Source organism: Hippocampus zosterae, chromosome 15 (genome assembly GCF_025434085.1).
Source record: "Hippocampus zosterae strain Florida chromosome 15, ASM2543408v3, whole genome shotgun sequence".
Taxonomy (NCBI): domain Eukaryota; kingdom Metazoa; phylum Chordata; class Actinopteri; order Syngnathiformes; family Syngnathidae; genus Hippocampus; species Hippocampus zosterae.
The window spans coordinates 9,428,608-9,456,421 of record NC_067465.1 but is presented as its reverse complement, the minus strand read 5'-3'; the positions used below and the strand labels follow the sequence as shown (position 1 = coordinate 9,456,421).

Below are 27,814 nucleotides of genomic sequence, written 5' to 3'. Positions count from 1 at the left end.
GTTTCCCGTCATCGGGCGTGGTCGACAGATCGCCGAACGGCTGCAATGGGCGGAGAAGTGGACCGCGTTTGTTGCTAGCGCCATCAGCAGAAGCCGCGCCGTCAGCTGCAGAGGTTACACACTCGCATCAACACTCCCATTGAAAAACATACCTTGTAATTTAAAAAAAAAAAGATACTATGTTATTTTGTTACCGGAACACTGTGCCGTACCGTCAATCTGACTTATTTCTGAAAAATGCGTTGGTGCAGTTGGTGTCGCAGCACACCTCATTTGCTGATGTTTCGAGGAGCGAAGAAGACGTGTTTCCGGTCAAACAGGAAGTGGCGAGTGACAAGGACAATAGCGGCGAGCTGCTTCTGGATGAGGACGGTAAGCATCAAAGTGGTCCGACGCTCCTTTGTTGTTGCGTGATGTCCTCGAGCCGGTTGGTTTTCGTCTGATCCCGTTTGTGTGACGTACTGGGACTGCAGACATCTCAGTAAGTTGCAATTAGTAGTTTGTTTTTTTTTGTGAAGGATAAAGAATATATGCTAGTGAGCATTGTTGTCTGTCAACAGGTGTTGCTGCATTTTGTGATCAAATAGCCATTGGTTAAAACTGTATTGTTTTGTGTTTGAAACAAGCACATGTTTGCTGGTTTTATGATAACACATAATGGGGAATGTCATCGGCGAGCTAACAAATACCAGCCAGGTGGCGGTTGAGCATTACAGTAGTTGAGCATTTGATGTGGCAATACAGACATAATACACAAATAGTCACTCACATATATTCTTGATCCTCTGCAAAGAGCAATGAATATTAATGCAGCACAATGAGGAATAAGGTTACCATTATAACGTAACGTGCCAACCTTAGCGGCCTTACGTGTTGTTTGACGCAGAACTGGTGTCGCAGCAGGCCCACCCTAAAGCCGGTCCCTCCGGAATTGTTGCTACCACCTCGTCGGCCGATCTCAACCCTCGGGGACAAACAGTCAGCACGCCGCCTCAAGGTTCGCTGAGCTTCCCGGGTTCCCCGGGCCTCGCCCGAGACACCTCCTCGGACGTGGAATCCGACGGAGAAATCTCATCGGCGAGGAAAAGCTCGGCCTTCCTTTCAGGAAGTCCCGACCAGGTCTTGGGTTTACCCAGTCCCCGACCGGGAGCCGGTGAGCCGGACCGCTGCTCTCCGTGGGCCAATCAGGGCCTGCCTTGCATCCTGGCCCTCGCCCGCCGCCCCGCGTCCGACTTGAACACCGCCTTCCCTTTGGCTGTGGGGTTAGCGGGGCCCCGATTGGACACTGTAGACCGGAGCCGCTTGCGTAGGGACCGGCGTTTCGTCTGCAACTACTGCGGCAAGTGGTTCTCATCGGCACGTAGCCTATTGACGCACGTGCGCATCCACACGGGCGAGCGGCCGTACCGCTGCGGCCAGTGCGGAAAGCGCTTCACGCAATCGGGCCACCTGAAGACGCACCAGAGCGTCCACACGGGTGAGCGACCGTTTGCGTGCCACCGCTGCGACAAGCGGTTTGCGGGGAAGCAGAACCTGAGGATACACCTGCAAAAACATCACCCCGGAGCACAACAAGAAGGGTGACGTCCTTCCTGGGGCGACTCGCCAAAATAAAAGAGAACTGATTACATTTGTTCCATTGACGCTGAAAAATGGAATCTCACCAAGACGTTATCAAACTCGTAGATTAATAAAAAAGCATTTATGTGTGTTTTCTCCTTTTCCGTTACATTTCTTATGTTCCGTTTCGCTTTTCTTTGGGTTGCTATTTTGATTCTTTATGTTGAGATTCACTTCGATTTCAATTCCTTAACTCATTCACTCCCAAAGACGTATTTAGATGTCTTTTCAGACGTCACACATTGAATCCGAGCTCCTCATTTTTATATTGACTGTACTTGAAAGGGTCTGAAAACGGCCATTTTCCACATCGGGGCTCGTGAAATGAGGAGCTGGGATTAAATGTGTGGCGTCTGAAAAGACATCTAAATAAGTCTTTGGGAGTGAATGACTTAAGTGGCAATTCAATCTAAATTGCGCCGGTTAAGATACAATTTTAATTCTTGATTTGCAATTCACTAATTCGATGTGCTTTTTTTACTCTTTTGATTTACATTTGATGTCAATTGTTTAGCTTCTGATTTGATTTGTTTCCAGTCTGCAAATGCTAGCTAGTACTTGATGGCCCTCCCATTCCCAGATGGATTTGCATGAACCATGACATCACGTTTACATAAGAAGCGACCTCATCTTTAAATCAAGCATGACATCGTCGCTGAAGGCGCCCGCAAAAAGACGCCACAGGACGCTCACAAAAAGCGTCCCATTAGCAGGAATGTATATATGGACATAGTGAACGCTTCTTGATCGGATCAAGTTGGCGAGCCAACCTCACACTTCCAGCCACACACACTTCTGCCCCTGATGGTGAAACAAGTGTGGAAGTTACACAATTCCCTTGAGGAAATAACGCCCGTGACATCAACACATTTAGTTTTCTTCAAGTCTTAAATGAAATAATATAAAGATGCTAAATATGAAAAGAAAAAAATCACAAATTTTCTCATGGCTGAGGGGCCAGTTTCGTTTCAACCACCACGACGGGGCTCGTGACGACCGTAAAAGGCTTCACGTCAGATCCTGAAAGATTCAAGGCCATAGTTTGGGAATATTTTGCAGATTGGGAATATTATGCTCCGTCGTTCGTGGTCTGCCAAACAAGTGCCCACAATCTCAGTCAAATTTTGATGTATATTCAGGTATAGTCAATTTCAATGCATCGAGATCTCAAGTGCGGGTGACTTGACTACATTCTGTTTTGTCTTTTTTTCATTACGTTGTCATCTCCACAGAAATTTTGCTGGTTCTGATAAGAACCTGGTTCTTTCCTGTGTCTTATTGATAAGATAATGAAGGGAATCAATAAGCAAGCCCGAAAATAAGAATAAGAAAACCTTTATTCGTCTCTAAATGAAGAAATTCCCAATTGACAGCAGCAAAGTTATGAAAAGAAGTCGTCATTTGCATAAGGGGGATAAAGTCAAGTGTGAACTATTCAGAATTGGCTTTCTCGCCGATTCACCCATTTAATCCCAACGGTCACATTTGTGAAGGAAAACAATGATTTAATTTACAGGGCTCTTAAGTAATCATTAATAATAAATTTTTTAAAAACTAACTCATTCACTCCCAAAGACGTTTTCAAACGTCTTTTCAGACTTGGTCTCGAATTGGCTGATATTGAATGTGTTAAAAGGGCTACCAATGACTCTTGATTTTGACTTAAATGGCTGGGAAATATTTGGGATCATCAATCTCTTGATTGTGGGTTCTGTTTGCCTCACATTTGGTACAAGGAGTGAGGAAATTCCAATTGTTCTCTTCAGCAGTCGTGCAAGCATATGGCTGCTTGCTGAAGTTGAATAAAGCAATGGTAGAAATGGAATGTATGAAACAAGTAAAAGCAAAAAGTGAGACCAAAAAAAAAAAAGATGCATGAAAAATCACCTTCATTACTGTCACGGGTGGTTTGGACAGAGTGAGACTTGCGCTATTTGTCTTCATTCAAAGACACGTTTGTATTAAACATGACATCAGGCCTCAATGAGGAGCGACGTCACATTTACATCAAGCGTGACATCGTCGTTCAAGGCGCCCTCGCAGGACGCTGCGTGAGAATCGCTTGATCACGGTTTTGTTTTTTTGTTTTTTTTAATGGCTATAGCGAGTTCTTGCTTGGATCAAGATGGAGAGCGAACCCAGTTACATTTCCAGTCAGGTTCTTCTGTCCCTGACGGAGAAACACTTCTTGAAGATCACGCCGGCTCACTGGGCACTGCTGGCGGCGGGGGTGCGCGACCCGGCCATAGACATGATCCTGGCCGACATGTGCGGCGAGATCGTCCAGACGGTGGCCACCGAGGTCCTGCGTCTGGTGGTGCCGGTCCTGGTCGAGCACCTGGAGGGGCGGGCGTCCCCCGATGAGATGAGCAGCGCCATCGAGAGGTGCACGCCGCAACTGGGCGACAGCATCATGACCACCTTCGCCGCGGCGGCCGACGTGCCCGAGGTGGAGTTTGTGGGCGCCAAGCGCTTCACGGCTCTCATCGAGAAGGAAGCCAACGTCCGCATGAACTCGGTTTTGAGTTCGGCCCTCAGTAGCAGCGAGGGCCAATCGGAGCCGCTGCTTTACGTCAACGCGACCATGTCCAGCGTCAACACGCTCTACGAGATGGTGTGCCACGCTCACAAATGCTTGTCTTACTTGAGCAAGATGACGCAGCGCTTCTACAGGATGAGCGGCCTGACGCCCGTGGACGTGGAAGCCGCCACCCGCTCCGTGGCCGCCATCTTGCTCAAGTGGGCCAAGGAGGGCCGCGAGGAGCCCGACGAGGAATTGGCGCGGCGCTCCGAAGACGCCCAAACCACCGCCGAGGACATCATCCAGACCATGGTCCAGTTGCAACAACGCGCCGAGCGGGCGGCGAGCGGCGTCTTTGCCAAGCCCTGCATCGACATGAGTGCGATTTTGGCCAAGGTCAAACGCTTTTTCTCATCGCGCCCCAAATCCTCCACCTGCACCGACGAGCTGGCCGTCAGGACCTCACTCAACACGGTCGGACGCTCTCGCTTCCAGAAGATGATGGCGGGCCTCAAAAGCCTCTTCAAAAAGACTCAGCCGCCCTTTGTGGTCAACCTTCCGACGGGACGCTCCGGACAGTCCACGCGCCGCCGAGCCACCGGGACCAGAAGCAGCCAGAAGTCCCGGCCGTCGTCGCAGCCTCTGTCGGAGGACGAGCTGAGCAGCAAGTTCGACAGCTTGACGTCCAACCTCATGGATTGGGAGCTGGAGACGTGCACGGAGGAAGAGCGCCGGCAGCTGACCGACACGGTGTACGAACACCTGATGGCCACGCAGGACGACGAGTCGATGTCGGTCCGGCAGCACGCCTACTGCAACGTCCTGTACGCCATCACCGACGACACCATCAAAAAGTACATGCAGCAGCTGCACCTGTGGCTCAAGGTGCTGCGCGTCAACGCCAAGAGCCGCGTGGAGGTGTCGGGGGCCCTCAATGAAATCGACACGTTCATCTCCGACCTGAGTCAAAGCCAGCCGGAGGCGCCCAGCCTGGAGGACGGCTCCAGCTCGGGGGGAGTGGCGCCGTCGTCCACCACCCGCACCACCGCCAGCGCGCCGGCGGCGGCATCGCGCGGCGGCGTCGCGAGCCCACCGGTGGCGTTGCCGTCGCCCACCAGCAGCGTTCACCAAGCGCACGTGAGGAGTCTGGTGAGCGCTCTGATCGTCACCCTGGTCATGCGCCTGTCGTGGAGGTGCAGATCTTGTACCAAGATTACCGCCATCTTGCCTGTCATCAAGCGTTTGTCAGAGAGGGCGGTGGAGGAGATAAGCCCCAAAATGGCCGCCGCCCTCGCCGACATGGACACCTACGATGCCGTGATCCAAGCCGTGGCAAGAGAACTGTCCAAGGAGTTTGATTCTTCTGAAGCGCCATTGCTGGTCCAAAACCCGGGTTTTGACGATGCTGTTTTTAGGCATCTTAAGGTCCAGATCCATCTTCTCAGCAGCGGTGCGCCCCTAAGCTCCAACAACTTTCTCTCCACCATGACCAGAGTTCTCACGAGACCATTTCTGAGCCTGTTCCGCCCGGCGACACATCCTCTAGCCAACTACAATTGAACAGGACGCTGAACTGGATTCCCGCCGCGGCGCTCCGACAACAACTTGAATATCAATGTCCACCATTTCCACCTAAAATAAAATAATAACGTTTGGTGTGTTTTTTTTTTTAATTTCAATATTTGATTCTTTCAAACCGCCACTTTGTACACCCTATCAATCAAAAGTATTGTGAAAAAATGACACCGAATCTAGCGTCAGCCCACCTGGTTGCAGATTTTAAGAGGACCGGTCTTCTGTTATGGAAGATAAGATGTCCGTTATTTGTCCCACACTGGGGAAATTTACAGCCTACAGCAAGAATGGTAAAAGTAAAGTAAAAGAATTTAATGGAAAACTGGAGAAAAAAACTTGCTGTTTATGAAGTGCAAAAGAATTACACTTCATAACCACCATAAAATGACACCAAAGCCTCAACTTTTTGAAATGTAGTGCTTTTTTGGGGGCGGCCATTTTGTGGCAACACACTTCCATGCAATTGTAAACATTTGGATTTTTCAAGAAGAAAATAAACCAGTGACTAAAGGGTTTTGCTAATAATTGGCTGGGGAATGGCTTGCATCTCGATTCAACTGCGCTATTTAATGCAAATGACGTTCATCCGTTCATTTTTGGAACTCAAATTAGATGTACATTACGATTTTAGAAAATAGCGCTTCATTGTCATCGATAGAAAAGCATAAGACTCAAAACTAATTACTGCTTTTATGACGTGCACAAGCATGGCGTCTTTGACACCCGAGAATTGTTCTTTGCTCGTTCCAAGTGTTTTCGAAACGAAGGGAAGCTTGAGGCATCGTGGGTGTAGTTACTCGAGCCACCGCTAGGGTTACCACATGTGACGTTATCGCTGAATGAAAATTGTATACTTTTATCTTATGGACAGTAAAAACAACGACAGCGCGACTAAAGCTCGGTGTTTATAACACGCCGTACAGAAGGGCTTTTTTCGTGTCGGGCATATTGCAATGTAGGCAGAGTAAGTACATATTACACTAGTGGCGTTTTTTGACGGCTCAATTCATCATCACCCTTAGGTGTAGTGGCATGGAAATGACTCCTCACCTCTCGTCTGCGCCGGTTCTCGAATGCAGGACGACGACCGGGGTTCTTACTGCTGCTGGGGAGTTGAAGTAGCGTTTGCCAAATGAAAAATCGTAGGCAGGGGAGTTGGTTTCATCTTGGGACGAATTCCATTCGTGTACTTGATGCTCTCTGCTAAATGCTTGCTGAAGCACCCCGGTTCAAAATGATCAGCACAGAGATTTGAAATACTTGCGTGGCGACTGCAGTCGACCAGGCTTTCCTCCCTGCCGATTGACTTTCCGAGCCACTGATGAGGTGTTTACTTTATTCCTTGTAAAGCATAAGAAGCTTTTACCCGTCCCTTGACCATTCGTGCAGCCACCTGCCGCGCAAAGAATGAATCAGTATTTAAGTGCTTAAGGCACGTGGAGAGCAAGCGAACGAGAAAAGCACACAACCGCTTGCCACAGTAGCCATTAAATAGTTTGACTTGTGTGACGTCACATCGCCGGAAATACCTGAAGACGAGAGGACGCGAGATTCAAATGGCAGACATTTTGAATTGTATTGAGTGATTTTAACTGCTGTCTACCAACGATCTAATCATTTTTAATGACAGTTATGCATTATAAAGGGGTTGTAGAGGTCTCAAGAAAAATTAAGATATTTGGTCTCTGAGCTTTAAACGAGCGTTAGGGTTGCAAAGTAGAGATTTAAATTAGCGCGAGGGTTTCAAAGAAGGATTTAAATTAGGTTTAAGGATGCAAAATAAGGTTTTAGACTAGGGTTAGGGTTCAAATTAGGATTTCAAAAGCGTGGCAGCCATGTTGTGGGGGGCAGTGACGTTTGGATCAAAGGCAATGGATGGCCAAGTGAAATGACGTCTTACCTTCCTCTTTTCTCTCCCCAATATTCACGAATTTCCATTTTTGTCAATGTCAAAGTGTCTGCTATGAATACAGAACATTGGGGAGGGATGCAGGTGTTTTTTTTGGAGGGGTTGGGAGGGTGGTTGCGCCTATAAAATGTTGTTTCCCATTCCTCTTGTTGTAATTGTCCACCTTTGCGTGCATCACGCCATCCAGCCATTCTTGTTCTTGGCCGTTTTCTTGCCATTCACACATGTGGAATACGCCGACGACTTGGCCACTCCTAGCTTGGCATTGCCGAAGGCAATTTTTAAACATGCCTAATCATAAATATCTCCCGTGTAATTTCCATTATTTTTCATGACCGTACAAATTCAGATAAAGACAAACAATGGATGAGTTGCTAGTCAGTGGTGGGGCGGGCACCATAAAAAGACGACGACAGTCTGAGTCTTTCAACAACTTTTAATGTCTGTCGTCTAAGTAAGAAATTAACCACAATGTGAAGTGCAAAATAAGCATGTGTCATGTCGGTTACATGTGACATTGTGAATATAATAATTTGATTGGCTGACATAAATACATAAATAATTATTCATAAGTGCATCCTGAATAGCAAGGACTGTAACAAGATAATGCCGATACATCTGGCGACCCAACGAGGACCTAGAAATATTTCATTCAATAAAAACACCACATTTGGCCCTTTTTGCTCCACACAATCAAATATGCAAATGAGCCCTTAATTGAGCAAGACATTACCAATGTCAAAGAGAGATGTCACCAAGTTGGGTTAGTGCTTGGAAAATCTATTTCTTGTGTGACAAAAAAAACAAAACAAGACAAAAACAACTCTCGCCCATGACAAAAACTCACACCAGAAAACCTGTGACACTCAACAATAAACACACGCACAAACAAACCCAAAACATGACAGATTAAAAAACCAAAACCTTAGTTAAAAACCTAATTAAAACAAAAACACCTCTCTCACACTGTTTTTGTGTGTGTGAGGGTTTTTTTTCCTTTTGATAACTTTTTTAGGTGAGCGTGGAGAGGTCTATGTCATGACAAGGATGCCACGTTCTGTGTGCAAGTTTTCACAAACTCACAAGTTTGGTCACCATGGTGATAACAATCGCATCATTGATTGCCATGGCTACCAAGGGCACAATAAATGGCAGGAACACAAATGTTTCCTCCGGATTGTCTTTTGTTCATTTGGCACGCTATAATTTTTTATTTCTCTTAATTAAAAGTCAAGAGTGGTGTTGGGACACTCGTCATTGAGCTGTGATCACAAAAAAAACGTGTGTGTGTGTGTGTGTGTATGTGTAAGGGGCGGGAGGGTCTCGCAGGTCACTCGTTGCGTGAAGTGATGTCCTGAAAGTTGGAGAAAAAATAAATAAAAATAGGTTTCAAATTTGGGATGTTTCCATTTTTTAAATACATTCACAAACATTGTGGTCGTTATTTTACTTATTTTACTTTGGTTCTTTTTTTTTAAGCTTAAAAAATAAATAAAACGAGTGCTTCCTGCAGTAATTAGTTAGGTTTTATTAATTATCTCAAGATTTACGGTGTACTTTTGGAAAAAAAAAAATCCTTCAGTTTTTGGAACCAAATCTCAGGTTGGACTTTGTGGACTTTGGACTTTGTGGGTATGCAACTGACTCACCTCGGTTTTGGCGCACCTCCAGCCTCCTCCCAGCCGAGTCGACCTGCCCGCACCTGAAATACGTCGATAATGTTGTTGCATTGCATCAAAAGAACACAGCAAACATCAAGCGTTCGTTCCAATTGATGGTGTAACACTCACACAGCCACGTGGCCGTTATTACCCACGCCGCTGCTGCAACACATGCCCCCGCACCGCCCACTAAACACCTGAGAAAGGAAATGAGGTGTTCACAACACGACGCAAGCTGTGTAGCCGTCATTTGGAAAAAAAAACAACAATACGTATTCACCAGTCATAAATTCAAAATGAAACCATCAAAAGTTTACCCCGAGCTGAGCATCATGAAACCAGAGATGACGAAGACCAAAGCGAAAAAAGTCATCGGCGTTACACCTGAAACGCACAAGACGGGCAGAGAATATAAAATCTCGTGTGAAAATGATAAATTAACACATGATTCGAAACAAAGGTTAATAATGACACTGACAATTAAAAATATGTAAGAACAGTAACAGAATAAAAATTATAAAAGTAAAAATAAAATAAAGGTAAAAGTAATTAAAAAAGAATAAAAGTGATTATGATTAAAAACAAAAAAGTTTAAAACATATAGTTTGTCATAAAAATAAAATTCAAGTTCAAAACAATCTAAAAACGACATTAACCCTTTCATAACCTGATAACATGATGAGCAGTCCACTGTAGTAACCTAAGTAAGCTATCCCTGAAAGGGTTAAAAGTAATACGATTAAATGAAGAAGAAAAGTAAATCTAACAACAGGAAATAAAAATTGTAAAATCTTCTTGTTTTATATGGAATAAAAGGAACACCTTTGAGAACCAAATAAGTATAATAATAATAATAATCGCGAGTAAAGAAACTACCTGTGCGTTGAGGCACGTCAGTCTGCCGGCAGGCGTTGGCGTAAAAGGTGGAGGGAGGCGGGACCTCAGAGAGCCCGCTGAGTGACTGGGCACAGTGCTCGGTTGATTGACAGATTTCCGAGCAAATCTCCTCCTGGATCATCTGCTTGGTGGGTGGGGCCTCTTTGTCAGGAGGGGGCGCCACTTCACTCGGATCTGATGCCAGAAAAATGCCAAATCAAAAGACTGTAGGTACTGAATATTCAATACAAAATATCTAAGATGGTACAACGGTGGAGAGCACTTCTGCCTCGCTATTGAGAGCGTCTGGGTTAGAATCTAACCGTAAGTGAAGAAGCTGCAGCTGTTGTCAGCTTGGGAGCGGCTGAGACCGCACCAGCTCGGCTCTTCCAGGGAAGTGAATCCTTCCTCCTGGGCCCAGTCTTGGTCCTGGTTCTGGATCAGATCCTGTTTCTGGTGGTCTCTCTTTGGATCCAAGTCCAGGGCCTGATCCTGGCCCCTCCGGAAGACACCCCCAAAGTCCAGCCAAGTCTGGCAGCTCTCGCTGACATCATTCAGCAGGCGAGCCAGGGAACTGCCCATTTTACGTCGCCGCCTCCGGAATACCCTGACAAAAGCAAAGGCAACAATATGGTATGCTTTGATGACAAAACCCCAGTCCGAACAATCAACCCAACAACCGACCGAGTCAGCTCAGCAAGCGACCAGTCAGCCCATTCCCACCTGAAAACATTCTCCTTGTAAGACACGCTGGCGGCGCAAGGCGTCAGCGACACGTTGCCGTCCTCGTCCCACAGGAAACTGTCGTCGGTCACGGCATAGTAGCCGTTGGTGAGGAGGCGGGGCGAACGGCGGCAGCAGCGGGAATGAACGTAGCCGTCCGACGGGGACCCCGGCGACGTCGACGAAGAGTAGCACAAGTACGACGAGTCGGGAGACAGCAGGGACACGTCCAGGCTGACACAAACGCAGGCGCATTGTTCATGATCATGCGGAAGCAAAATGGACAGAAGTCAGATGATTCCGAAACAGGAAGTGGACATAAATCAGGTAATAGCAAAACTGGAATAGGACATAAGTCATGACAGCTAAACAGACGGTGGACATGAGTTGATTGTGAAACAGGAAGTAGCCATAAGTCACATGATCTTGAATCAATATGAATCAATTCCACTGTAGCCCAACAGGGCGGAGACAAAAGCACATGCAAGTCAAACTGGCGCTGTTACCTCTGGTGGGCGGAGCTTGACCTCAGGTGTCGTTTTACTGGCGAACCTGAAGAGGAAATCACCATTAGCTCATATGAGCATTGAGTGAGTGATGATGAAGATGATGATGACAATGAGGAAGAGGTGAAAAAGTTGACGTACTGGTCAGCGCTCCAGAGAAGAACGACATCTCGTTTCTTCAACAAGGTGAGGAGACCAAAGAAGGATGGAAACGTCTTAGAAACCTCTCAGTTACTGCTGCCATCCATCTGCCGGATGAGCGACCAGTCACAGTACCCAAAATGAAAAACACGTAAACTTCTTGTGAGTGGTTTTGGTAAATAAAATCAGGGAAACGGGAACTGAAGTCATGTCCTGAATGTTGGTGACTTCATATCGAACGTCAAAGTTGTCACAGAGCACAGATGAACAAGAGGGTGTTTGTAGGCATGAAACGGGCGACCGCTCCAGTTTCAGCTGAACAAATGTCCACTAATTAGTCATGTTGAAAGCTCTTGAGGGAGCAGGGGGATCCACGCCCCCTCCTTTAGGGTGAGCTCATGGTCATGTACAAAAACTCAAGCAAGGGACACGCTGTACTCTGGGTCAGTGCGTGTTTTTTGTGTGTGTGTGCATGTGTGTATGCTATTTCGTCATGTCGTCCACATTCTTCTCACTTAACAAAAAAATATCTCTTCATGTCCTCAACACCATACAGTTTGACTTTATTTTCATGTCACTTCCTGTTTTTTTTTCCTGCGTGCATCTGATCATGAGTTGCCCAGCATGCTTTGCGTCGAGGTGCTGATGCTGGAGCGAAACGCGTCACCGGAAGTGGACAAAAAGCCACACAACAGAAAGATTAAAAAAATTTAACTTTATATTTAAATTTTATCAAACGTTTTATTAAAAAAAAAAAAGATTAACCTTTACATCTTAAAGTAAACCGTCTCGATACATTAAATATTTATATGACGCGGGAGTTATTTTTAACTGCGTGCCTCACATATTTGTCCTATTTAGTCACGTTCTTGTACTTCGATTTAATGAAAGTAATTAAATACATGCATTAATTGGAACCTGTCCCCTTTCACTTGATATGATTCAACCAATGCCACTTTCACCGTGTTGTCGAATGAGCTGTTTGGCAAAGTTGTGCAGCAACGCGATTAACATCGTTGTTCACATTCCGTGTTGTTCAGTGGCCACAAAGTGACTTTTATCAACGAAAAGACAAAAATTAAACTTACGTATCGGCAATCGTCTGTCTTTCTCCAGATTCCGGTTGCAAATAAAAATTTTCCCCTTGGCGTTTTGACCGTGAAATCTTTGGGAATTTTCAAAGAAATAAAAAAAACAAGAATGCGTCCGGTCGACCTCCTGCCTAATGCGAGACACACCGGAAGCCTACTTTCAAAGTTAGAGTATATTTATTCCACACTTTCAAATTAAAACCATCTTTATTAAAAATGACATCGTTATACTGTATAGATTTCATACACTGTTCACATACTGTATATAATTATTCGGCAACAGACCAAAGTGGCCACCATAATTGCTTCAGTCAAGAGATTCTGGGTTCAAACCTGGGCTGAGGTCCCCACGTGTTTTTCCATCTCCGCTTTCAAAAACGTCATTGAAAATTTAAGAAATTGTCAAACTGCGTGAATGTAAGTGGGAACTCTTCGCGACCAGTCATTTATTTACTGGCAGGCTGTCATCCATTGTTTCACGACTTTAAACGGATTGACTCCCCAGCGATCAGTCTAGAGTGCAGCCTGCCGCTCGCGGCCAATTTCAGTTACTCCAATGTGGTCAAATGTGATAAAAAAAAAATTAACAGGAAAATATTTTTGTTGATTTCAAATGGTTTATTAGAACAGTTGTCTGTTGACATTTAACTGCATTATCAATATTCGTTTGACATAATTTCTATTTGTATGTCTTGTCCACAAGCGTCCAACTCCTGAAAATGATCAGCAAAATGCGGCGGAAATTGACAGTGCTGATGGTTGCAAAAGTGTTGAGATGTTGCAAATTTTGCTGTCCAGCTTGATGCAGAAAAAAGTGAAGGGGGGTGGGATTATCAAGGCACCTTGAGGTACGATTTGATTTTATTCTGTGGCAGTGCTCGTTACTCAAAACACTTGTATCTCAAACCATCTTTCCCACCAGAAATGAATGGCAAGACCATTAATCCGTCCAAATTCCCACCCACAAAATAATTGCGATGTGTATTTTACTAAAGAAAAATATCACGGTGCTGTAGTATATTTTCTTGAAACATACAACAACAATGACATCTTTAAATAGACTAAGGAATTAAACTGTGTTTGTCACACTTTTTGCTTCAGCTCAATGTACATTGTGCTGTTCTTTCTGGTGTGTGTGCCATGGCCGCCTGGAGGCAATATATAGTTTATGTCGAACATTCCTAATCTTTAAGGGTTTTTTAAATTTATTTTTTGATTTGCTTATATTTTTTCACAAGTGAGTGCATTATAGTTTTTTTAAGTATTGTAACTTTTCATTTTATTCAAGTTCAAAATGAAATTTCCCATGATGTATTAGCATTAAGCTAGCACCAAACCTATGTGATTGTTTCGCTTGGTTAGCTTTTTTTTCTGATAGCAAACTTATACTGGGGGCGGCAATTAACAGCTTTCTTTGCCACCATACAGCAAATCCATCTCCAATTTTCACTTGGGAGTCCCTCAAAAAATAATCACCCAAGTGGCGATCCGTACCTCGTTGCGCGTATCCCAAGGTCATTTTCAGGTCACTGATTCACACAAAAGCTGCCCCGGTTTGAAACACTGAGACTTCCAAGCTGAAGTCTCAGAAGATGACTTGCGGGCGGAAATGTTTCTGCCTGGTGGCGTTGTGACTCATGCCCATCTTCAGCATCCACTTGGACTTCATCATCTGCACGTACTGCATGTCACGAGGAGCGGGACGCATGCCACTCAGGCCTATTGGACAACATAGAGGATATTGGACACGTTTTCAAGGTTGAGGGATGAAACATAATTAAGAAGGAGAGTTACTGTTCCCAGAACACAGCGAGAAGATATAGCTGTGAGTATTTTTGTAAGATCTGAATTGTTGAATTGCTGCCGTTTGTGTGTTCTCGCAACAGTTGTTTGAAGTTTTAGAATCACTGTAACATTGATGCTAATTCCTGCTAGACCATCGATAGCATTTCACATTATGTTAGCAGTAAGCGATTAGAATTTCATTAGATGAAATCAAATGACATGTTGGGTGTTTAAATATGCAGTGCTTGTTTTTAATTTTAACAATAAAGCTCAGCTTGGACTGACCAATTAAGACCTACAAAGTATAAGAGTAATTTCTACAGTCTTACATTTTGTTGACAGTACGAAAGTGAGAACAGGCGCTCAAGAATAGATGTCTAAATAATTTTAGGTGTCTCTTGATTGTCTACAAAAATAGAAAATCATTCATTTTCTATTGTTTTTTTTTAAACAAATCTTTATATTTGCAAGACTGCATTTCTTAATGTAATTTGGTACAGTGACTCAACATTTAGTGTTTTTAATGACTTTCATGCCTTGAAGGCACAGAAGGATCCAATACTCCTCATTAGTGCTTGGATAACTCAAGACATGTGAAAACTGACTGCATTTGGTCATAGAAGGGAACAATATAGTCTCTTGAGGCAGCAGATTTTATACATTCGTGACATACCTGCGTCGCCGCCCCATCCAAGCGCTTTGTATTGGCGCAACATCCGTCCCACTGCGTTCCTGTTGTGGCTCAGGGCCAGCGTCCTCTCGGCTCCGAAGCGCTGCTTGTAGTAACGCATGAGGGAACGATGGCCGATCCTGGCGCCTGAACAAAAACCAAAGAAATAAAATAAAAATTGGAAAACGAGTTGTCAGATATGCAGCTCAAGGCACTTTTTTTAAAGAAAAGATGAGACCTTATATCCTCAGGTCCCCCGTGACACTCACCTGATGGAAGTGTGAGCTCCATTGTCTCGTCGTCGTAATGGATGTTCTTGTCGTCGGAAAGCTCGCCGTCCATGTCATCGTCACGCCCCTCCCCTCTGTCTGGGTAGCTGCTCCTGTTACCCAAACAACAACAACATTGGAATTGTTCACTCATTCAAAATCATTCCCTCATCTACTCTTGCCCAATTGAAGTGAGAGTATTCAGTGATTTTTGCGAGTGAGTGAACGATTTCAAACGCAGCAACTGCCTTGGGAATCATTCACTCATTCCCGGCTCCCCGATCACGAAAATGAGATTTTTACAGGACTTTTTAGTCAACTACACTTCTCTTACTTGATAGGGATTTTTAGTGTACTTCATAATGAACTACATCATCTATGGTGTAAAAATCCCTATCAATGTCCACTATGTAATGGGGCACAGCTTGGTTGCGTTGGTGAGACCCGACTTGGGTCATGAGTAACTTCACCTCCGTGGTTACCTGAAGTCATAAAAGTCGGCAAACTCCAGCGCGGCGTCCCCGTCCGTGAAGAGCTTGCAGTGGCTTTTGTCTGTCATGTGTTTCTGCACGGCTTCTGTGGAGTAAAAGGAGCGTCCCTTCTCGTTGCACCATAGGCACACGTTGCCCGCGCCCACCTTCTCGCCTAACAAAAAAAAAAAAAACAGCAGACCGCAGCCGTGCAACACAAAATTAAAGAAAATGTTGTCATTGGATTTTGTCAAATTACAAAGCCCGGAATTCGCCCTAAACGGTTGATTTGAAGTGAAATGGACAATATCCTTTTCCAATTTGTGCATAGGCCTTCAAGACTTTTTTGTGCGGCCTGTTCCGAGAGACCTGACCCACCAAATTTTTTGTTGACTGGGGAAACTAATGTTGGTGGCTTACAAACCACTTACCTGTACGTAACACAACAATGTCTACCTGTGAGCAGAACTGAGACTTACCGAGGTAGCGGACCAGACCCCTGAGGTCCACCAGGTACTGAAGGTCCGGGATGAAGAAGCTGTGAACGTGCGTCATGTGGGCGACATTGCGCATCAGTGACTTGGAATGATGCGAGCAGAACAGGCAGTTCGTGATGGGGATGGAACCGGGGAGGGCGGGGACGGCTGGCAGCTGCGGGTTGGACGAAGTAGTTGAGTCTTCTTCCTTATCCTCCATGGTCTCATCTTCATCCTCTTCCTCCTCCATGTCTTCCTCATCATCATCATCCCCATCTTCATCCATGTCCTCCCATTCCTCTGCAGGTTTAGAATAGATTGCGATTTTTCATGATAGATTTTTAAATTTCATTTTGTTTTTTTATTATCATAAATCAGTTCGTTTTAATATATTTTTAGAGTCTGTTTCTTCGTTTTTATCATTTTTGAAAATGCTTCATTTTAATTTAGGTTCCATTCGTTTTATATATGGAGTATATGTCAATTGCAATCTAAATAAATATTAATGACAATAAGTAATAATTTATTTTGTGAAGAAAAATGTCATTTCAATTTTAGTTAGCCCTGAGTGTTCATTAACTACAATAACTTTGCTCATCTGATTCCATGACAACACAACAACACACACGTTTTGTTAAACGCAAGTGGTAGCGATGCTGTATTGTTCAAAAACTTGAAAGCGCTGACCTTCGTCTACGGCAGGCCCTTCGTCGACGGCAGGCCCTTCCTCCTTCTCTCTCCGCTTGGCCTGCTCCTCCAGCCACATGAGTCGCGGAGGTTTTTCCGTCTTACTGCGAACTGGCGCCTCTTCCCCACCCGTAGTGGGCCGCCGGGCACTCCGCTCCTCCTTGAGGGCCTGCTGCAGAGCCTCGTTCCTGGCGTCTCGGTCCGCCTTGTCTTCACCGGCGAGCCCCTTCTCCAGGTTCTTCTGATTAAGCTTGTCCACCTTTTGGCGGGCGGCCTCCTGGGCGCGACGCTCGGCCTGCTGGTGGCGCTGCGACCGCAGGTGGTTCTGGAAGGCGTTGTTGCTGGAGAACTTTTTGTTGCAGATGGAGCAGGCCTCGGCAGTGTCACTCAGCTGGCGCTCGGTGGCGGCGCGCTGTGACAAGACACGCTCCTGGAAATTGTCAGCGCTGACAGGGGGCATGTCAGCAACCTTGCGCTTCAGGTTGTAGCGGTGCCAGTCGCTCTTGTAGTGGGCACGCTGCACCTCGCCGTCGGAGAAGGCCACGCGGCAGCTGATGCACGTGTAGGACGACATAGCAGCCTGAACACAGTATTAGTGCAACGCATTACTCTCAAAACATATGTGTTAGGGCTGCAACTCAAGATTACTTTGACAATTGATTCTTCCTTTGATTTTTGTTTTGTACTTAATAAGATAGGAAAACTGTTTCCCTCCCTTTATATGATCCGTAACATCAGGCTCTAGGGTGAAATTTCAGGATGAACCGAAAATGCACCTGAAACTTTTGGGTTGTACTTAATTTGACTTTCCGTAAACTTTTGATTGCACAAAATGGAATTTGAAGGGTTAAGAAATCAAAACAAATGATAGAAATGAATGACAAGTTTATCATAAAGATGAGAACTGATTTTATTGAGAAACTTTGTTTGGTACAAGAAAAAGAAAACATATGTGGCAAAATGTACATTTGCACACACCTTAACACATTTTCAAATGATTACTCACACATATATTTTACGTTGCACTCAAGAAATATGACCCGAAAGGTCCGACTTTTCTGCCGTTTCACCGATTTATACGATTTTGGGGTACTTTGCTTCTAAATTCTTTTTAACACAGCTAGTGATTCAAACCTTTTCCTTTCAGTTCTACAAATTAACATCTCGAAGACAACTTTCTGACAACTTATTACCAGAAAGTGATACTTACACCGTCTCGAACGGTCTTCAAAACGTTTGTGTAATAATGCTGGTCTCATGTTCATCAATCAGTATTTGAAATTTTATACACACCTACGTCAATGTGCATAGTTGGAAAAAGATGGCAAATGATGTGTTGACAAATGTCAGCGGTCTAAAAAATGTCTCCAACGCGAGTGGTTCCATCGTTAATGCGTTTTTTCCCCTCTTGTTCTTTTGTTGCCATTTAAAAGCATGCAATCCTGTTTAGCTCGATTGTTAGCTTAGGCTAGCTCGCGAGTCCAAATTGGATGTCAAGAAGTTGAAAATATATATATCTACATTAACGGGCGATATTTGACTGATTTGATGGTCACACTAAAACATGTTCGAGTTGTTTGTACTTACTTCCTTCACGGGCAGAATAGCGATAAAGTGCGAATATGTTTGGGATGAAGTCCTAAACGTGTTATCGAACTGCGTAGCAAGTGACGCTTCCAGGTAACCTTTGAACTGCTTCTTCTTCGTACGTTTCTTGTGGTTATGGTGCCACTTAATCGCTCGGTGGGTAAACCGGGTATTGCAACATCATATCAGCAACAAATATACGTACAACTGTAAATGTAAAAAATAAAAGTACAAATAAAGTAAAATTAAATTAAGAATTTATGGATTATTTTCCCATACCAAATAAATATTAGTAATAGATCATTTTAGGCACACATGCACTTTAAAAAAACATAACTTGTTTTTTAGGGGAGGGCTAAAATAATCATTTAAGTTGCAACACGTTTTATGCTAACAATGTTAATTGGCACAACAAAGTTAGCATGTTGTTTTCTCCAAAATAATATGCTGATTTGCTGTTTAGTTGTATGACAATACAATGTACAATTACTTTTGTAAATTGTCATTTCTTGCGAGAAAGCCAAGTTTCATGTGATTAAAATTTAATACAGTATAATTTGTTGAATTGGCTAACTTGAAATTTCGGCTGAGTTTGTTGCCTTGAAATTTTGAATCCACACAACTTTTTTCTTTTTTTCCAGAGTAGACGACAAATTGTTTGACACTAAAATCATTGTCTGGGCACATATAGACAAACAGACAAACGGCTTTATTATTGAACGGGGTTGTTTAATGCTGTTTACATGGATGATTTATTCAGCAAAGTAGAAGACACAAACCATTCACAATCTAGTTTTTTAATGTGTCATTTTTAAGACTCATGCTCCGCTCTCGTTGGTTGGATTATGAAATAAAAAGCAATAAAAATCCCATATCTTGCCTCGGGATGCCCAACCCCGGATGCGCCCCGAGCGGAACCCGAGCAACTTAGCAGTGCGAAGTGGCCATGGCGTGTGGTCGGGCCGCCTGGCAGCTGGGTGGCGGTGTGAAGACATTTGGGTCGCTGATGCCCAGCTGCAGATTGAAGAAGCGCGTGGATGTGGTGACACTGCTGTTCTTGATGTACGTCTCTTGAACCGGGTAGCAGTCGCGCAGGGTGTACACGCCCACCCACGTCTCATCTGACACACAGATGTACAAATACACAACTTTCATATATAAGACACTGCTTGGACAACTTTGGCTTTTGAGGTATGCATTTTTCAGACAGTGGAATGTGGTCGAGTGCTTTTCTTATGAAAATACAGTGCAGTTATTATTTTTTATCCACATGGGGTCGCATAACCTCATGCTCTTCACTGTAGCATCTGTGACGTAGAATGTATGTGGCTTGAAAAAGGGCCCTGGACAGTTTTAAAATTTAAATTTAAAATTTTGAAATATAATTGAAAATGTGTGATAACATTTATGTGTGGTCTCACGTTTGCGTGCAGGCTTCCTGTCGGACCACTCCTGCACCTCCACATTGTCGCCGGGGCCGCCGATGATATACTGGTCCTCGAAGGTGGAGTTGTCGGGAATGTCGAAGGGGTCCCAGGCCTCGGTCAGCTCAACCTTGGCGCATTCGCCTGTCTTCTGGTCGATCTGGAACATTAGCTTGCTCGCGTACAAGTAGATTAACTCAAAGTACCTGGGCATACAATGAGGTCAACAATAAACACGTTGTTGGTTGTTATTTGCAGACCCTTTTTTATTTATTTTTATTGTATTTTGTTACACAATGCCTCACTTGTTTGTGTTTTCTTTCCATTAAAAAATTGAAGCAAAAAATCATGACAATTACAACGAGTGTCTATTTTGGGCTTCGTCCCTATATACCCAAAACAATATATCCCTGTTTTCCCCCTGTTCTTTGTGGAAAAGGCATATGAAGTGTGTGGTTTTTTTTTTTGTTAAACATGGCTTCTCAATTGGTGTCAATGATATGTGGATTGTTGCTATCTGCACGCCAGCCCCGGTCTGTGAGTATTGTTATATTGTCTGTTTACATGTGTTGCTCCACAGTTTGTTTTTTTTAATTGTCCATTGTGACCGTTATGTTTTGTTTGTTAGAGTCAAAACTAAACAGATTTTCTCCTTGGCAAACCTACATAATTATCTTTGTCTTATGTTTGTTTTGACATTAACCCTTTCAGGAACAGCGGTTACTACAGTGGACATATTATCATGTTATCAGGTTACAGAGTGCATGAAAGGGTTAAACTTCAACTGGGTTTGGTATCAAACAGCTTGAAACCTCTTTTTCGAAAAATTGTTCATTCTCTGCCACACTACTGCTTCCCCACATGCACCACCACCTCAGAACTAATTCAAGTATGAATCATAGATTTGTGAAGCAAATTTTGTACGTGGCATTGTTTAGCATAAGCAGTTTGTGAATGAGGACCAATGCAGAGGACAAACACCCAAAGAAAAAAATCGTTTCCTAGCTTGCGAGGGAGGGGGGGTCCAAGAAAAGGGACGGAGAGAGTTGTTGAATAATGTCATTGTCATCTTATTTGGGGGAGAAAATGCATTAAAAGAAACTCGAGAACCCCCCCCCCCCCCAGCCCCGAAAGTCGTAGACAATTCAAAGTCAAACTGGCACCAAGTCAAGCAAGTTGAGTCTTGCCACGTAACTGCTGTAGAAAACCATAAAACATCTTAAAATAAACACATTATACTGAATTACAGTCAACGATATGTGTTTCATTCTACAATTGTGTAACGCACGCTCAATGAGCCCTTTACTGGGAAATGCGCTGAAGAAATACAACCTGCGTTTCGCAATAACTAGCATCAAAATGCTGACTCATTTGTCTTTCGAACTTTTTACTGTGCATGCTGAGTGTGTGCGCGCTCGTTGCACCTCTGACACGGCGTGTGCTTCTTGTGCTGCTGCAGGACCCGCAGTCTGTGGTTTTGTCCGTCGTAGGACACCGCGGCCCGGTTGTTCCTCCCCGTGCCGTGGTCGTACACGACCCACCTCCCCTCCCACTGCAGCGGGGCCTGGCAGGGCGAAGGTCCATCGTTCGATGCCTCAACCTCCACATGTCGGAGCTGCACGGAGCCCTGCAGCAGCAACAGAAGCAACGGAACGGCTATCAACTGTTGCATGGTGGCGTCCCTTCTCGCTGCTGACCGTACTGTAACTGAAAGACACTAGTGCCGTTCACAAAGAGATGCGCGCCACACGGCTTCCGGTTAATGTTTCAGATTAAAAGCTTTCAAAATGACTTCCTGGTGAGTTAACCCCGTAAAGAAACTTGACAGAAGATTCCAATTCTTTGGAAGTGGAGGCGTTTTTCGTCATTCTCAACTCAACATTATTTCTTGAGCACTCTAACAACCGCATATGTAACTAGTGCCGTACAGAATATTGAACATACTCTGACTCTTAATAATTAAATAAGATAAGATATCCTTTATTTGTCCCACACTGGGGAAATTTACAGCCTCCAGCAGCAAGAATGTGGGTAGAAAGAAGAAAAAACCCACAAACACCGTTCAATTAAGTGCAATATAAATACAAAATGGATAAATCGCAGTGCTATTCACAATTGTTTTTCACATAATTTAATTATTATTATTATGATTGTTATTTTTCCATGAATCCATGAAGACGAAATGTGTGCCTGACGGCGACGTCGATATCTGGATCGGCGCGCTGTTGTTAGAAGATCCTATTGGACGAGGATGCGTGGAGAAGGTGGGAGTGAATGTATGGAGCCATTAGCGCACTTTGATAGCGGCGGCGGCTAACGTCTCTCAGCTCATTTCTCACGCACTGGCTCGCCTTACATTATTGCCCCCATAAACATAATGTGGCGTAGCGTATAGCATATTACCGCATATTCAACCATATTAGGGCCTATTATGGCATATTAGGCTAAATGAGCTGATTTAGCTGCAGGACGTAATCTCCAAAACGAGTTGCTGTGTACCTGGCACATTCCTCCGCTGCAAATTTACAGACATGAGTAGTCGGTTGAAGGGCAAGATCACTATTGATTTTGAGGACCACACCACCTAAGACTGCTGACAATGAAAGCCAATGTGATAAATGTATATTTTAGACTCTGGATTTTTTTTTTCAAGAAAGAAATAAACCTTACCCCAAATAAAGTGAGTTGTGGACTTTCGTCGGGAAAAAGTGCTTTGATACCATCTTGCAGCATCTTAGTGGCAGGGAACTACGTTGGTGTGAGTTGAGTAGTTTGATGTAGACAAAAAAGTGCTTTTGTGGCATCTTGAGAACTAAGTTGAAGTGAGTTGAGGAGTTTTATCTGAAGAAAAATTGTGCTCTACCATAATATTGAGGCATCTAAAGGCAAGTATAAACCTTTCATATAATGCTTTTCTGTGGCAGCAGCGTAACAGCGTAAAACGCTGCTCACTGAAGAAGTCAAAAAAAATTTGTACACTTTGCAAAGCCAAATTCAAATCACATATACAGTAAGTTGTACATTTTTGGTTGATCATCTCAAAGCAAGGCACCCTACTCAAGTTACCTTCACGGGGCCTTACAAATCAATGCTGTGTGTGTGTGCGCGTCTGTAAAAAATAAAACAAAACCAAAAAAACTTTTTTTTTTTTTAATCTGGAAAACTCAAATACTGAAAAAGAGTTTAATGTTGCTATGCTGTGATTTTGACAACTATATGACTGAAAAGGTCCAAGTCAGCAGAGGACAAAAGATTCTCAACAAATAATTTTTTATTTGAGCCTTATTTCATTGCCAAGGCCAAAGGATTTTGCGAAACTCAAGATGCTACGCTAAAAGTGAAATATGTCGAAAAACAAAAGAAGATGTCCATTTGTGTCTCGGGAGGGCGGCGTTGGCGATGACGGAGCAATTAGCATGACTCATTAGCTCTCAGGCAGCATTAGTAAACAACGCCGATGGACTTTTTTTTTTTTTTTTTTTTGCATTATTGATTGGGAATTAATGGAGGAAGCGGCCATCAGTAAAAGCTTGAGGGATGTGATGGGCTCCATTTAGATGTCACCGAGATGAACGTTTAACCACTTAGCCCACGCTCAGACAGCCAGAAACTTTGAGCTTTTGCCGTTTCTAGAATTTATGCTGCTCGTCAGCCAGGATAGAGTAGCAACAACAAGAACGCCTATTCTTAATGACGTTTTTAGAGAAAAAAAAATCGAAATGCGTTTATTTTTTGTTTTTAGCCAAAGTAAAACATTTTTAAAACATTTATATAGACGCCACCATATTAATCTTGTTCAACTCTGTTCAAGTTGAACATCTGAAGCTTTTTTGCATGCGTTCGCCATTCACTCCATGAACTGCATTATCATTTCTCACCACGGCGATACACAACTTCTACTGCCCACTGCTACACTTTTTATACATTTATGTATATAAACTGGAGTGTCAGTTGTACAACCTAACTTGTCTGTATTTCGCTCGCTCACAATCGACATGCCAACCTGAGTTTGACAAGCTAATTTTAATCTTCTACTCAAAATCAGTGCTGATATTAAATCCAAAGTGATACAATAGTGGCATCTGCTGGCACTAGGTTGACATTATACGTATGTAGAGGCTTGAAATTCACACGCAAGCTGGCCAAGACCCTTTTCCGTGGCTACCCTTTGGAAAATACACTTGACGAAACTATTCGTCGGTGGCAGTCAATGGTTACATTTACGTTGACAAAAATAAATGGTCACAGCAGCAAATGAGTTTAAAGAAAACTATACCTAACCTGAGAACAGGAATCCAAAAGGAAAAAAAAAGATTCTTGAGATAAACAAAATATTTTGTCAGTAGAAAAAAAATCCAAGATATTGTTGAAATGTTATCGTAAAAGTCTGACAAGGTCAGCAAGTCTTTTTAAAGCAAATTGAATCTCAAAAATAGAAAATATTTTCATAATTATGAATAGAATCATAGATTCACCGCCCCCCCTCCAGAAAAGACACGTTTTCCTCCAAAAACAAAACTCTCAAAACACATAGACCTTTTTGTTCTCGCCAACATATAGATACCTGTATATACTTATTTTTGTAATGATATGCCTTTTGATCTAATAATAAATTCATGGACTGCATGCGGGAATATATCGTCCACAGACACACTTCAAATTCACATCAACAAACAATGACTGTCATTGTGTGCGAGCACATCCAGACGGGTTTTGGCGCACGCTTGGCAGCGCTGTCGCAATCTTGGATTGCATGACAAGTCCGAACATCGGTGGTGCGTGCGTGAGTGTATATGTAAGTGCTACTTCAGGTAAGTGTGTGTGTGTTTTTTGACTGAAGAACAAAGGCAGCATTGAGTCACGCTGCAAACACACACACACACACACACACACACACACACACACACACACACCCACACACACACACACACACACACACACACACACACACACACACACGCATCTGGGTAGGGGAATTTGGAGACGGCGCATGAAGTTACTCAATTCTGCACTGCAAACTGCAAAAGGTGTAACGAAGGAAGTGTAAGATTAGTGTGCAAATATTTGTAATTGCATGCATGCAAAACACGCACACACCCGTCCGTGTATGACGACATGCAAGGATGTGTGTAAACGTGTAAAATTAATAATTCAGGTATGTTCAGCATATGGAAGCTGGGCCAATATCAAGATGCCTTGTGCAAATACACACAACTGTGCGCACAAACAGACACACAATAAAGGTTCATAATTAATAACACAATACTTGCATTAACATGCACAGATTTGCAGTCACTAACACACACACATGCACACACACATAAATACAACAAAAGGGTCATAAATAATATACTATACATAAACACACACACACCCACCACTCTCTCACACACATAAAAACATCATGAAAGGTGCATAATTAATACAACACATGCAGGATTAGCTGCCATGTAACACGCGCGCACACACACACACACACGTGCTTGTTTCACATGCGCACTGCTGACATTTGTGCAGCACACCTGTCATTTACGCCTGTCTAATTACACAGCTCGGTGACTATCAACACAAAAAGTGTCGAATGAAGTGCAACGAAAGAGATTAGAGGATAGTGTGTGTGTGTGTGTGTGTGTGTGTGTGTGTGTGTGTGTGTGTGTGTGTGTGTGTGTGTGTGTGCGTGTGTGTGTGAGTGTGCATAGATTATTTTGGGTCCTTCAGTTTATTTCTGATGTGCAATGTGGTCATGAATGAGAGGGAGCGATGATTTTTTTTTTTTTACTTTGTGGATGATTTCTAGTCAGATTGCTCATTTCTTGTGTGCACAGTTGATTGGTAAGGTGAGAAAAGTGATCACATTAATGACATTAAACATACGTGACGCATGACCAATTAGCGAGAGGAAATGTTTTATGAATTACATCACATATGAATGACACGTGACAGAACATGACATTGACTTTTTTTTTTTTTACTATTCGGATTACATCAAGTCATTCTGTTTATTTGTGCAAGCTGGTGACTAGAACAAACAACTGACAACAGGAGCAATGGCATAAAGTGCTGAACGTATATCACGTTACCGTACGTGATGTGGACTTTTTTTTATAACTTAATTTTGTGGATTATTTTGTACTTTTCACTTTATGGTTGTGGATTATTTTAAAATCATATTTATGTCTCAGGTAACATGTGTGCTTACCGTCTACTACATATACAATCATAAGCAAACAGACACATACTGGTCTGTTCATGTCAACACACGCATTCTTGTACATACGTGTCACTTCAAAAACTATCCACTCACACCCTCTTTGTTATTTTTACACAGACACACACACACACACGCACACACACATATACAGTACACACACACACGTGGAAATGCACAAAGTATCCCTACAATAATGGCTCCACACTAAAATGGCAGAATTCCTGCGCTTTACATCACGGCTCCTTGTTATTTTTTTTTTTTTTTTGTGGGTCTACTTGTGAAAGACATTCATACCAATTTCATGTTTCTACGTGACACTGGCTTCGGGGCTGAATTTCTAAAGTTATTGCTACAGCTTTGTGTTTTACGACAAGTCATTAAATTTTGATGATATGCTCCGCCAACACGCAAAAACAAAAACTCAGATGCTTTGCAAATTAGTATCCTCCATCTGTTTAGTATATTGGCTCAAATTTGGTCGCAAAAACACAAAAGGGCAAGCTTGCCTTTGAAATGTGCAGAATGACCCTACTAAAACGGCATCTTGGAAACAAAAGGGTGTGTTTTGTGTGTCTTTTCGGGGCATAGATTTTTTTTTTTGTGGGTCTTCTGAAAGAAAGACCTGCCTGAATGTTCCAAAAATGCATGAGCGGAGTTATTCCACATTTTATATGCTTCTCTGCTCTACTGCAACCACATAAAATGACAAGAAGTCAAATTCTTCGCAATGTAGCATCTCACATCTGTTTGCAACTGGACAGAATCCTAAGGACAATTTGTTTTTCGAGGGAAACCTGAATGTGGACAAAATGACCCCCAAAAATATCAGATTTCAACCAAAATGGTAGACTTCCTGCCTCTTTTACATTGTCCCTTTTTGAAAGTTTTTAGTAGTTCCTTTTCATTGTGGCTCTACTCATGATAGATATGGTTACCAAATTTTATGTTGGTTGTTCAAATTTGCTTGGAGGATTGAATTTTCAAAATTATTACAAGACAGTAGTTTCCATGATCCAAAGTGCGCCTAAAATGGCTGCTTCAAACCAAAAATGACAGACTCTGCGACTGTGGTAACTTGCCGGGACTTTTTCCGGGAGTCTTGTCATAAATTTCATCTCACTGACCACCTTGGGGTGCTGAATTTTCAAAATCGGAAAGAATTTCATGGATTTTTTTTTGGGTGAAAAACCATTCTTGCCCTTAATAGAATAGGGGTGTCAAACTCATTTTTGTTGCGGGCCACTTTTGAGTTGCGTCTTGCCTCGGAGGCCCGTGATGATGTTTAATTTCATTATTGCAATATTACTTGTAAGGGTAACAAAATGATTGTGAAATCTCAATATCATTTATGACACATGACAATTTGATATTTCGGTACCTTTTTTTAGCAAGGATCATGGAAGTTGACACACATGATTTTCTTTCGGGTAGGTCCACATAAAATGATGTGGTGGGACAGATCTGGCCCCCGGGCCTTGAGTTTGACACCTGTGCTTTAGAAGCTATTTGGGGGTGCGAGCGGGGGGGACTCAAAGAAAAAGGGGGAAAAAAAACACCTGCAAAATTTTGAAAGTTTTAGTGTATGACAAAGGCAGTTTATTGCCCTTAAAAG

At 43.3% G+C, this 27,814-nt stretch overlaps 4 protein-coding genes across 4 annotated transcripts; 1 reads left to right on the top strand and 3 right to left on the bottom strand.

The window, feature by feature from the left end:
- The first annotated feature begins 92 nt into the window (after positions 1 to 92).
- Positions 93 to 8,449, top strand: LOC127616109 (uncharacterized). The gene is made up of 4 exons (XM_052087531.1): positions 93 to 113; positions 252 to 372; positions 3,725 to 5,960; positions 6,045 to 8,449. The coding sequence occupies exons 2-3, from the start codon at positions 280 to 282 to the stop codon at positions 5,699 to 5,701; spliced, it is 2,070 nt and encodes a 689-aa protein (XP_051943491.1). The 5' UTR covers positions 93 to 113; positions 252 to 279; the 3' UTR covers positions 5,702 to 5,960; positions 6,045 to 8,449.
- Positions 8,044 to 12,793, bottom strand: tmem71 (transmembrane protein 71). The gene is made up of 10 exons (XM_052087545.1): positions 12,621 to 12,793; positions 11,533 to 11,639; positions 11,392 to 11,437; positions 10,886 to 11,119; positions 10,486 to 10,769; positions 10,163 to 10,357; positions 9,604 to 9,670; positions 9,416 to 9,483; positions 9,275 to 9,327; positions 8,044 to 8,979 (listed from the first exon to the last, which is right to left on the bottom strand). The coding sequence occupies exons 2-10, from the start codon at positions 11,558 to 11,560 to the stop codon at positions 8,956 to 8,958; spliced, it is 999 nt and encodes a 332-aa protein (XP_051943505.1). The 5' UTR covers positions 11,561 to 11,639; positions 12,621 to 12,793; the 3' UTR covers positions 8,044 to 8,955.
- Positions 12,794 to 13,220: 427 nt separating this feature from the next.
- znf622 (zinc finger protein 622) lies at positions 13,221 to 18,824 on the bottom strand. The gene is made up of 7 exons (XM_052087539.1): positions 18,568 to 18,824; positions 16,981 to 17,560; positions 16,297 to 16,593; positions 15,830 to 15,992; positions 15,348 to 15,460; positions 15,082 to 15,225; positions 13,221 to 14,342 (listed from the first exon to the last, which is right to left on the bottom strand). Exons 2-7 carry the CDS (start codon positions 17,552 to 17,554, stop codon positions 14,209 to 14,211), a joined length of 1,425 nt encoding a protein of 474 aa, XP_051943499.1. The 5' UTR covers positions 17,555 to 17,560; positions 18,568 to 18,824; the 3' UTR covers positions 13,221 to 14,208.
- Positions 18,825 to 19,262: 438 nt separating this feature from the next.
- epdr1 (ependymin related 1) lies at positions 19,263 to 21,750 on the bottom strand. The gene is made up of 3 exons (XM_052087549.1): positions 21,416 to 21,750; positions 19,989 to 20,197; positions 19,263 to 19,688 (listed from the first exon to the last, which is right to left on the bottom strand). The coding sequence occupies exons 1-3, from the start codon at positions 21,661 to 21,663 to the stop codon at positions 19,495 to 19,497; spliced, it is 651 nt and encodes a 216-aa protein (XP_051943509.1). The 5' UTR covers positions 21,664 to 21,750; the 3' UTR covers positions 19,263 to 19,494.
- Between the last annotated feature and the right edge of the window lie 6,064 nt (positions 21,751 to 27,814).